The sequence below is a fragment of the Salmo salar genome, chromosome 13 (genome assembly GCF_965601325.2).
Source record: "Salmo salar chromosome 13, fSalSal1, whole genome shotgun sequence".
Classification (NCBI taxonomy): domain Eukaryota; kingdom Metazoa; phylum Chordata; class Actinopteri; order Salmoniformes; family Salmonidae; genus Salmo; species Salmo salar.
This window is the reverse complement of record NC_138303.1, coordinates 101253847-101265956: the sequence shown is the minus strand read 5'-3', so window position 1 is coordinate 101265956 and position 12110 is coordinate 101253847. Positions and strand designations below refer to the sequence as shown.

Genomic DNA, 12110 nt, shown 5'->3' with positions numbered 1-12110 from the left:
TAGTGAATGGAAAAATGTCGATCTTCGTGTAAATAAATAAAACATTCAAAGACAATCACGATACCAATAATTGCTTCTAATACACCAGATGTATGTCCTTGAACCGATTATTTTAAAATCGCGCAGAGAAGAAGTTAAAAGGATAATTTTGTTGCTAAATGCAGCACCACAGTTGGCCTTTAACTATTTTACCTTTATTTAACTAGGCAAGTCAGTTAAGAACAAATTCTTATTTTCAATGATGGCCTAGGAACAGTGAATTGTTCAGGGGCAGAACAACAGATTTTTATCTTGTCAGCTCAGGGACTCAAGCTTGCAACCTTTTGGTTGCTAGTCCAACACTCTAACCACTAGGCTACCTGCTGCCCCAACTAACTAGAGTTACTCAGGAGCCCCTTTTATCGCTGGTTCCAACATGCATCTTTTGTCCTGATCTTGTTCACATTCTGATTGTGCCCACATTTTCAGACAGGTGTAGACGATTAAAAGATGCATTGTGATCTGATTGTGATCAGATCTTCTAGACCACCTCCGGAGGTAGTCAGGGACCCATTATGTCTGGATATCTTACAAGTGTAAACAGATCTGGACAATCAAATCATTTTAATCAATTTAAATTATTCCACTTTCTAAAATCACTGACAGGTATGTGTCTCAATATGTGTCTTAATATTTATTCATTTATTTTATTTTAAAAGAATAGCTAAAAAATTTGCATACAGGGACGGACCAGGAAATCTGGTCACAATGTGGACACAGTGGATGGATATGAGACACATTTTAATACCATGTGTAGACATATTTCGGAAAATGTGGGCACAGTCAGAATGTGGACAAGATCAGAGTGGTATACTATGAAGCAAGCTAAATCTACTCAGGATATTATAAAGCTAGCCAGCTTCAGTTAGGTTCATATTCCAGGTCAGGCTTCATCAGTACTAAGATGGTGGATATTACTCATCCACTGAACTCTTAATTAAGAGAATGCTGAAACATCAATACATGGGCAAGTCAGCGCCACATTTTCATTTGTGCCGAAATCAAAATAAAATAAAAGTTATCTTCCAAATTCAGCAGGCTGTGGTGTGAAGTAGGCTTTGAGAAGTGACGTTTTTATTTTATTACTTATTGTTAATTCCGTCTTTAGTGTGCTTTAGTGTGCGTATCAATGCATGAGCACCTTTTTCCCACTCCTATCACTCCTTATGAACAGCTTGTTGTGAAAGATGGCTGCTGTTCCATTGGCTCTTAACCAACCGTGCCATTTTGTTTGTTTTTTCGCATTGTTTGTATCTTATTTTGTACATCATGTTGCTGCTACCGTCTCTTATGACCTCAAAGAGCTTCTGGACATCAGAACAGCAATTATTCACCTCGAATTGGACAAAGAATTAGTTAGACTCTGGTTAGACATGGGGCGGGGCCTATGTATATTTGTAAACAACAGCTGGTCCACGATATCTAAGGAAGTCTCAAGGTTTTGCTCGCCTGAGGTAGAGTATCTCATGATAAGCTGTAGACCACACTATCAACCTAGAGAGTTTTCATCTCTATTTTTTGTAGCTGTCAGACTGATGTTGGCACTAAAACCACACTCAATGAGCTGTATACCACCATAAGCAAACAGGAAAACACTCATCCAGAGGCGTCGCTCCTAGTGGCCGGGGACTTTAAGAATTATAGATACAGAACTCCTTTGTGCAATCGAGGTGTCCGATTTTAAAATAGCTTTTCGGTGAAAGCACATTTTGCAATATTCTGAGTACATAGCCCAGCCATCACGGCTAGCTATTTAGACACCCACCAAGTTTAGCCCTGACCAAACTCCGATTTACTATTACAAAAGTTTGATTACCTTTGCTGTTCTTCGTCAGAATGCACTCCCAGGACTGCTACTTCAATAACAAATGTTGGTTTGGTCCAAAATAATCCATAGTTATATCCAAATAGCGGCGTTTTGTTCGTGCGTTCAAGACACTATCCGAAGTGTAAATAAGGGTCACGAGCATGGCGCAATTCGTGACCAAAAAATTCTAAATATTCCATTACCGTACTTCGAAGCATGTCAACCGCTGTTTAAAATCCATTTTTATGCCATTTTTCTCGTAAAAAAGCGATAATATTCCGACCGGGAATCTCCGTTTAGGTAAACAGACAAAAGAAAACAAAGCATGAGGTCGACTCGGGCATGCGCCTGAGTCTCACAGTACTGTAACCAGCCACTACCCAAACACGCTACTTTTTTTCAACCAGAGCCTGCAAAGCCACGATTCAGCTTTTTGCCGCCTTCTGAGAGCCCATGGGAGCCGTAGGAAGTGTCACGTAACAGCAGAGATCCTCTGTAATGGATAGAGATAATCAAGAAGGACAACAAATTGTCAGACATGGCACTTCCTGTATGGAATCTTCTCAGGTTTTGCCCTGCCATATGAGTTCTGTTATACTCACAGACACCATTCAAACAGTTTTAGAAACATTAGTGTTTTCTATCCATATCTACTAATTATATGCATATTCTAGTTTCTGGGTAGGAGTAGTAACCAGATTAAATCGGGTACGTTTTTTATCCGGCCGTGAAAATACTGCCCCCTATCCCAAAGAAGTGAATAATGTTTTACATAAATTTAATCAACTTGTGAACATGCTCCAAGGTGTACACAAGTTGATAACTTAGTAATTTTTTTTGTTTTTAGAAGAGGTGATAGACATAGAAACAAAATTTTAAAAAATCCTATACGATACCAGGAACATGTGCAAAAAGACGAGAGATACTGGAAGAAAAAAAGAAATCTATCTCTGAGCATACAAAGCGAGAACAAAGAACCAAGAGAAGGCAATGGAAATGCAACCAACGGAACATAAGACATACTAAAGAGAACAGTTGCAATGGAGACCTACCTATCAAATGACTTGCAGCCAGAACATGAGGCCAACATACCTGCCCTTAACTTACCTGCCCCTGATGCATGCCTTGATACGCCTTCCTCATCTGCAACAGGAATGAGAAGTCGAATACTTGCTGGAAGGAAAACGATTGGAAGAGGTCGCTCAAAAACATATCGAGATCTTTGCATGACAAATGTCAAACTTGATAAAGCTTTATGGAAAGCTGAGAAATACAAAAAAAAGGTATGACCAACTGATGAAGAAAATGGAGAGACAAGATTCCCCAAAGACAAAACAGCAAATGAAGGGAACTCTGAAGAACTTGGAAAGGATTTTGTTTCAAAATGCCATCATTGCAGAGTTAAAGCAAAAGTATTAAAAAATGCGCAGTGCCAAGGACAAACAAGTGGCTTAAAAAATGCTCAGAGGCAACATCCTGAGAAAGTATGGTCTGGTCAAAGGGCAAATGAAAACAGGCCAACAAGTCTTCAATACCCCAGGAAAAAGCAGTGTAACATAATTAGGACAGCCACAGAAGAGAAAATCACTAGATTCTATGAACGTGATGCCAACAGTAGAGCACCAACAGGGAAAAAGGACACACTAACGAGGAATAAGAAGAAAAAGCAGAAGTGCCTCTTGAATGGCACAATTCAAAACATTTATCAGAATTTTAAGAGGGAATATTCAGAGATTAAAATGTCCTACTATGAATTCTGCAATATATGTCCTTTTGGGGTTGTCAAGCCAACTGGCCAGGATAGGGACACATGCCTCTGCAAAACCCGCACCAACCTCCAGTCCATGGCGGACAAATTACAGTATCACAAAGTGATCAGCTGCAGCAACATTGAGAACCTTATTGAGTCTTTGTGCTGTGAGAACCTGAAGAAAGAGTGCATGTACACGGACTGCTCCCTTTGGAAAAATCTAGTTTTTTATGATAAATACATGTTTTCAGCTGTCACAAAGGCATGTTTATACATTCACGCGTTGTGTTGAATTATTAATATTAGGAAAACCTTAAAAATCACTTCAACTAATATTCAATACAAGTTCATGTACAAATGTATTAGAAATGTGTTATAAATTCATTGTATGATATTTCATTTTCAACTAAAATTGATATTTAATGATGAGATGGAAATTACATTTGTCTATGGCTGTCTGAGAAAAATGACAAAAATATTTACATTCCTGAATAGTACGATTGCAGCCATTATCAAAAACAATTATAATTCTGGTAAAATGACGTTTCAATAAGTTTTCATTTCTGAACACTTGCAGGGCCAAAGTGCCCAAAGTTGCACACCTGACTACATGTAGACAAACAGTATTATAGTAGTCTATCTGTCACAATTGTCGTAGGGTAAAGACCAAGACGCAGCGGGAAAATATATACTCATCTTCTTTTTATTTGGTGAAGAAGGAAAACACAAATAAACATATACAAAACACAAACGAACTGTACAGTCTTGTCAGGCACACAGCTAAACAATGCCAATCTCCCACAAACTAACAGGTGAAAACAGGCGACCTAAGTATGACTCTCAATCAGCAACAACGATGTACAGCTAGCTGTTCCTGATTGAGAGCCACACCAGGCCAACACAGAAATACAACACTAGACCAGCCCCCTAGAAATACAATACAAGAACATACCCAACAACCCGGAACACCTAAATCAAACAATCCATCTTACATAAATACATATCTAATAAACCCCCGAACCACTTAAATCAAATACCCTTTCTACATAGATACACCACTAAACCCACAAACACTCTACACAAAATAACCCTCTATATAAACACATAACCATAAACATGTACAACAAATACCCTCTGCCACGTCCTGACCAAACTACAATAACAAATAGGCCCTTTACTGGTCAGGACATGACACTATCAAAAATAATAAGACCAATTATTTTACTAAATATAACTTTGACTATATGTAATTGCTTTGCTTTAAATAGTAAAGTACAACTTTTTAAACTTCTTCCACTACCTCAAAAATATTTTTAAAGAGCTAAAGCAACAACTTTAATTAATTAAAATGATCCATTCAGATAAGATGGGCAGTTAGGAAGACTTTTGTATAAACATATACACTAAATGAAAGAGAAAAATGCATGACAAATGTTTTCAGGGAATAAAATACATACAGGTAACTGCCAAATTATGGAAACCCTTGAGTAAATGAGGGATAAAATGTATATTGAAAGCAGGTGCTTCCACATAGGTGTGATCCCTGAGTTTAAAATCAATTAAAGCTGCAATATGTAGCTATGTGGAACCTGACCAAATTCACATTGAAATGTGACATATAGATCTGTCATTCTCATTGAAAGGACGTCTTAGAAGCGGAAGATCTGTTCTATGTGTTATTTCTATGCTTCCCGTTTTTAAATTTGTTTTTTGTGTCTTTTACTTTCGGTTTTGTACACTAGCAAAATATAATATTTTGTTATGGAAAATATATTTCACAGCGGTTTAGATGGTACAATGATTCTCTACACTACACTTGCTTGTTTTGTCACATAAACTGAAATAAGGCAAACTGTTAGAATTTTAGCAACCAGGAAATGGCGGAGCGATTTCTGCATAGTGCGTCTTTAACATCCCATCATGCTTAGGTTCATGTATAAAAATGCTGGGCAGGCCATTATTTTGTCTACCATGGCTATGCCCCTATAGGATGACAATGACATTTGGTCATTGAATGGTTTGATGAGCATGAAAGCAATGTAAACCATATGCCATGGCCGTCTGTCATTAGATTCAACTCAACTGAACTCTTATGGGAGATTCTGGAGCGGCACCTGAGACGGCGTTTTCCACCACCATCAACAAAACGCCAAATGATTGAATTTCTTGTGGAAGAATGGTGTCGCATCCCTACAATAGAGTTCCAGACACTTATAATATCTATGCCAAGGGACATTGAAGCTGTTCTGGCTCATGGTGGCCCAACTCCCTATTAAGACTTTGGTCTATCCTTTATTTTGGCAGTTACCTGTAGCTAGTTACTGTATAGTGGAGTTTAGTGCCAGGCCAGCAGTGGACGTTTTTGATGTAGTGTGTGAGATAGATCTGGGGGAAAATAACTGGAACACAATGTTGTCAGGCCACTTTGTACTGGTATCGGCATGACAACCCCTCATCTTTCTCTATTCCTGTTGATACTCAAGGTCACAGCAACCATCAAAAAAGCTTCACAGTTGTGTCAGACATACAACTGAAAAAATGAAAATGTGATTTTGTCCGAGCAGTGAAAGTTACATGGGTCAGATGAGTATTTTTATAGACAAGATTGGAATGAAAATGTCAGAAGACAAGGGGAGGAAAATTATCTAGATGTCTGGAGGTTACATTTTTTTATTTGGCACTCTGCATTGTGGGATATTTACCTGCCTATCCAAATGCTACTTATCTGGTGTGTCTAACCATTTCTTTTTCCTTCCTTCCTTCCTTCCTTCCTTCCTTCCTTCCTTCCTTCCTTCCTTCCTTCCTTCCTTCCTTCCTTCCTTCCTTCCTTCCTTCCTTCCTTCCTTCCTTCCTTCCTTCCTTCCCTCTCTCCTTTTCTCCTTTCCTCCTTCCCTCCCCCCACAGCGCCAACAGAGGTGGTCTTCTCGTTTGACGTGGGTAACGGCCCCTTTGAAGTGCGGGTGGAGACAGGCGATGTGGCACTAAACGACGACAGGTGGCACCGTGTTCGAGCAGAGCGGAATGTAAAAGAGGCTTCGCTGCGTGTGGACGCTTTCCCCAACGCCACACAGAAGGCCCCCGCCGACGGTCACATCCATCTGCAGCTCAACAGCCAGTTATTTGTAGGTAGGAAAACACTGCTGTTTCAGACCACTACCTATCCCTCCCTCATTAGAGACAGAAATAAACCAGACCCGGGTTAAAATACTATTTGAAATCCTTCAAATACTTTAAGCGTTTGATCTAGCCTGCCCTGGGAGTGCCAGTTGGGCGTGGTTTGCAGTTGTGGGACTACTATGTCAGTTCATAAAGGCAAACTCAAGCACGCACAGATAAAGTATTTGAAGGGAATTTCAATAGCATTTGAACTCAGGTCTGCCATTAAGAGGAATAAGCATGCGTGATATAAATGGCTCAGTGAGAGGTGCTAGGCTTCCTACATTCACCAGCCCTATCCATAGGGAGGGACGTCTGTCATTTGTAATAATGCCGTTCTTGTCTGCTTTCCAAAAGCTACCTTATTCCCAATATAGTGCACTACTTTTGACCAGAGCCCTATGGCCCCTGGTCAAAAGTATTGCTCTACATAGGGAATAGGGTCCCAGTTGGGACACAGCCTTCGAGTTGGGGCACCCTGAGATTCTTCCTGTTTGTCTCCACTCCCTCCTTCAGGAGTGTGCCAGAGAGCAATTCAGAGAAATTAAGCCATTTGTGGCCGTTTTCTGTTTCCTCTGTTTCCTCTGCCGGTGGTGAACAGGGACTATGAATCCATAGCTTCTAAATATAGATAGCTGTAATTCCAGATGGAATTGGTGTTTGAAATATTGTGACATTTCTCTCCTTTTTAAAAATGTTTGATCAGTACAGCATAGTTCAAGAGGTAAGTTAATAAGAGAATGAGAAGGCCCTGCTTCCAACAGTAAGATGCAGTGGATGCACCACCTATAAGAAGCAGCCGCAGTCATAGTAATAGTTTGAGAATGCTCATACATTCTCAAACAATCTTGCTCTCAGGCCATCTGTCCAATGATATGCATTTGCTTGAAGCTAGGTTTAATAAATCTATTCTGTACCTACGTCAGACATCTATATTGGGGCAATTCTTTGCCTTCGGACAGGTTCTGATAAAACTATATGGAACCTCATATAGAGCCTATCAGTACCATTGTGCTGGTCTTCAGTCTGTTTTCGCCCCAGACTATTCCAATGATTTAAAGAAAGTTAAAGCTAGGAAAAACACTAGGAAAAACAGGCTGTTGGAAAACACTTTATCTACAAGCAAATATTGAGGATGCGTCTTTTGGTCTGTTATATCCACAAACATCCACTTTGCTGGAAAAACTAACAAACAGTGGATGCAGGCAGAGTCAGAATGAGGAAATGAATATTGTTATGTTGGATGTCTTTAGCCAGTTATCCCTTACAGTGCTTATGAGGGACCATACTGTATGTAAAACCTACAGATTGTCATGGGGTTCATAGAAAGTATGCCTCTATTGGCATTATGTGTCACGGTTTGATAAATACACATTTTATGATTTATATTCAGAATGTATATGTAGAAAACGCTTACAGCCCCTCTCCTGAACACTAACTTACAGCCCTCTCTAACTCTTAAAACAAGTAGCCTACCTACCCCGAACAAGGTGTCAGCATGCTTAAGTTAGTGTGCCGTAGCCAGTATACGCTTCCTCAATAGTCAACATTTTTCTAAGATAACTCAAGAAATCTGTCATTCAGTTTGACGTTTTTTTTACATCTAACTAAGATGTTTTGCGCAGTATTTTTCTATAAAAAAATGTGCATTAAAACGAGTCTTCTCTCGTTGAATGACAACAAAGACTTTAATGAAAAATCCTTACTGTTGACCAATCTCCGACAAAGGTGCATAGACTTCGGCTTTGAAGTCCATCTTGCCTCCAGAAAAAAATGGGTGTGTCCGAACAGTCTAAAAAACCCTCATGGAAGTCCAAAACAAACAAAAACATCACATTTTTTTGTCATAATATATGCACAAACTCTACCGAACTGTTTCGGTTGGGAAGCATGCGGACACCTTAAGCCTGACTCCCTGACCCTGCAGAGAGCAGAGGTGGGGAAGGATCCCCATTGTTTACTGGCTACTCTGTGTCCCCCTCTGGAGCTCTTTAGTTACATGCCACACGCAGTGACCTCAGGGCATCTGTCCAATAGGCAGGTGGGACCGGGACATGTATAAAAGCACAGTCCAACCCAGTCTGGGCTCAGTCTTATATTTTTACATTTGACATTTTAGTCATTTAGCAGACACTCTTATCCAAAGCAACATACAGCTAGTGCCTTCGTCTTAACATAGCTAGGTGGGACAACCACATATCACAGGCATAGTAAGTACACTTTTCCTCAAAGTAGTTATCAGCAAAGTCAGAGCTGGGGGGGTAGGGACTCTGCTGTCCTAGCTTCAGGGGGAAGCTAGTTACACCATTGGGGTGCCAGGATAGTCTTCAGCAAGCAGTGGCAGAGTGAGGAGCTCTCTCATAAATCTCTGCCATACAGCTGGGCCACAACCCACGGACCAATTATCCTGCAGCCCTGGACTCTCCCAACACACTGTAGTGTTAGTGTCTCTGACCTATTTTAGTGCACTGCACTGGGATAGGGCACTTTATGTCTGGTTGTACTGTAAGCTTTTATGTAACTATTTGATAGCCATTCCTGCCATAGGCCTTAAGATGTCAGCCCCCATGGCTTTATCCAACCTGCTAGCCTAGCCTAACCTAGCATGCTAACTTATTACCTATGCTAGTTGACCCTGTATATATTCTGCTCAAAAAAATAAAGGGAACACAAAAACAACACAATGTAACTCCAAGTCAATCACACTTCTGTGAAATCAAACTGTCCACTTAGGAAGCAACACTGATTGACAATACATTTCACATGCTGTTGTGCAAATGGAATAGACAACAGGTGGAAATTATAGGCAATTAGCAAGACACCCCCAATAAAGGAGTGGTTCTGCAGGTGGAGACCACAGACCACTTCTCAGTTCCTATGCTTCCTGGCTGATGTTTTGGTCACTTTTGAATGCTGGCGGTGCTTTCACTCTAGTGGTAGCATGAGACGGAGTCTACAACCCACACAAGTGGCTCTGGTAGTGCTGCTCATTCAGGATGGCACATCAATGCGAGCTGTGGCAAGAAGGTTTGCTGTGTCTGTCAGCGTTGTGTCCAGAGCATGGAGGCGCTACCAGGAGACAGGCCAGTACATCAGGAGACGTGGAGGAGGCCGTAGGAGGGCAACAACCCAGCAGCAGGACCGCTACCTCCGCCTTTGTGCAAGGAGGAGCAGCAGGAGCACTGCCAGAGCCCTGCAAAATGACCTCCAGCAGGCCACAAATGTGCACGTGTCTGCTCAAACGGTCAGAAACAGACTCCATGAGGGTGGTATGAGGGCCCGACGTCCACAGGTGGGGGTTGTGCTTACAGCCCAACACCGTGCAGGACGTTTGGCATTTGCCAGAGAACACCAAGATTGGCAAATTCGCCACTGGCGCCCTGTGCTCTTCACAGATGAAAGCAGGTTCACACTGAGCACGTGACAGACGTGACAGAGTCTGGAGACGCCGTGGAGAACGTTCTGCTGCCTGCAACATCCTCCAGCATGACCGGTTTGGCGGTGGGTCAGTCATGGTGTGGGGTGGCATTTCTTTGGGGGGCCGCACAGCCCTCCATGGGCTCGCCAGAGGTAGCCTGACTGCCATTAGGTACCGAGATGAGATCCTCAGACCCCTTGTGAGACCATATGCTGGTGCGGTTGGCCCTGGGTTCCTCCTAATGCAAGACAATGCTAGACCTCATGTGGCTGGAGTGTGTCAGCAGTTCCTGCAAGAGGAAGGCATTGATGCTATGGACTGGCCCGCCCGTTCCCCAGACCTGAATCCAATTGAGCACATCTGGGACATCATCTCTCGCTCCATCCACCAACGCCACGTTGCACCACAGACTGTCCAGGAGTTGGCGGATGCTTTAGTCCAGGTCTGGGAGGAGATCCCTCAGGAGACCATCCGCCACCTCATCAGGAGCATGCCCAGGCGTTGTAGGGAGGTCATACAGGCACATGGAGGCCACACACACTACTGAGCCTCATTTTGACTTGTTTTAAGGACATTACATCAAAGTTGGATCAGCCTGTAGTGTGGTTTTCCACTTTAATTTTGAGTGTGACTCCAAATCCAGACCTCAATGGGTTGATAAATTGGATTTCCATTGATTATTTTTGTGTGATTTTGTTGTCAGCACATTCAACTATGTAAAGAAAAAAGTATTTAATAAGATTATTTCTTTCATTCAGATCTAGGATGTGTTGTTTAAGTGTTCCCTTTATTTTTTGAGCAGTGTATTTTGTGCTATGTTTATCTTATTTTCCTATTGCTAACACCTTATAGCTGCTATTGTATGTATATATATTTATATATATATATATATATATATATTTATATATATATATATATATATATATATATATATATATATATATATATATATAGCTATACTGTGTGCTACGTTAGCCAATACTGCTAACCTCACTAACTCTAGTTGACCTGTACATACTGCGTTTTATTTTTTTATTTTTTTTATTTAACCTTTTATTTAACTAGGCAAGTCAGTAAAGAACAAATTCTTATTTACAATGACACGGCCTAGGAACAGTTGGTTAACTGCCTTGTTCAGGGGCAGAATGACAGATTTTGACCTTGTCAGCTCGGGGATTCAATCCAGCAACCTTTCAGTTACTGGACCAACTCTCTAACCACTAGGCTACCAGCCTAATAGGATGTTATGCTACAACCTTCTACTGGCTGTATACTATGCCATGTTCATTGCTGCTATACTGTTGTATAGCTATGCTATAACCGCTAGCCTATGCTACATAGCTACTAGCATCACTGTTATTACTGTTGTGTAATTCATTCCCCTTTCTGTTCCATTACAGAAATCACTATCACTTTCACTTCCACCTAGTCCACTTCCTATTTACTATGTGTGTGCGCCTGTCTTGAGCGTGGCAATAAAGGTGTGTTCTGTACATCTGTGTCCTACTTGTGATTTCCGTCCTCTTACCGGAATGTGCACCTATAATCTGAACCGGTACTTCTATCGGAGACCACCACATGGTGGCACTCTTTTTCAGTACACATCTTATGATGTGGCCACACACTGTGAACCACTACTGTCGCACACATCCGCATGCCAGTAGATGAACACACCATCTACAGTTAGCCTGACTGCCAAAATGAAGGCAACAGCAACATAAAGTGTCTTAATAAGGCATTGGGCCACCACGAGCTAGAACACTTTTAATGCACCTTGGCATAGATTCTACACGTGTCTGGAACTCTATTGGAGGGATGCAACACCATTCTTCCACAAGAAATTCCATCATTTGGTGTTTTGTTGATGGTGGTGGAAAACACTGTCTCAGGCGCCGCTCCAGAATCTGTGTTAAATTTTTTGGAGATCTGGTGACGAGGGG

At 41.4% G+C, this 12110-nt stretch overlaps 1 protein-coding gene across 2 annotated transcripts in view; it reads left to right on the top strand.

The window, feature by feature from the left end:
• Positions 1–12110, top strand: part of cntnap3 (contactin associated protein family member 3) — a 189717-nt gene that overhangs the window by 145359 nt on the left and 32248 nt on the right. For both annotated transcript variants that reach the window (XM_045692517.2, XM_045692516.2), the window contains exon 17: positions 6501–6722. In XM_045692517.2, coding sequence (XP_045548473.2) covers positions 6501–6722 — 222 coding nt within the window. The remainder of the gene's footprint in view (positions 1–6500; positions 6723–12110) is intronic.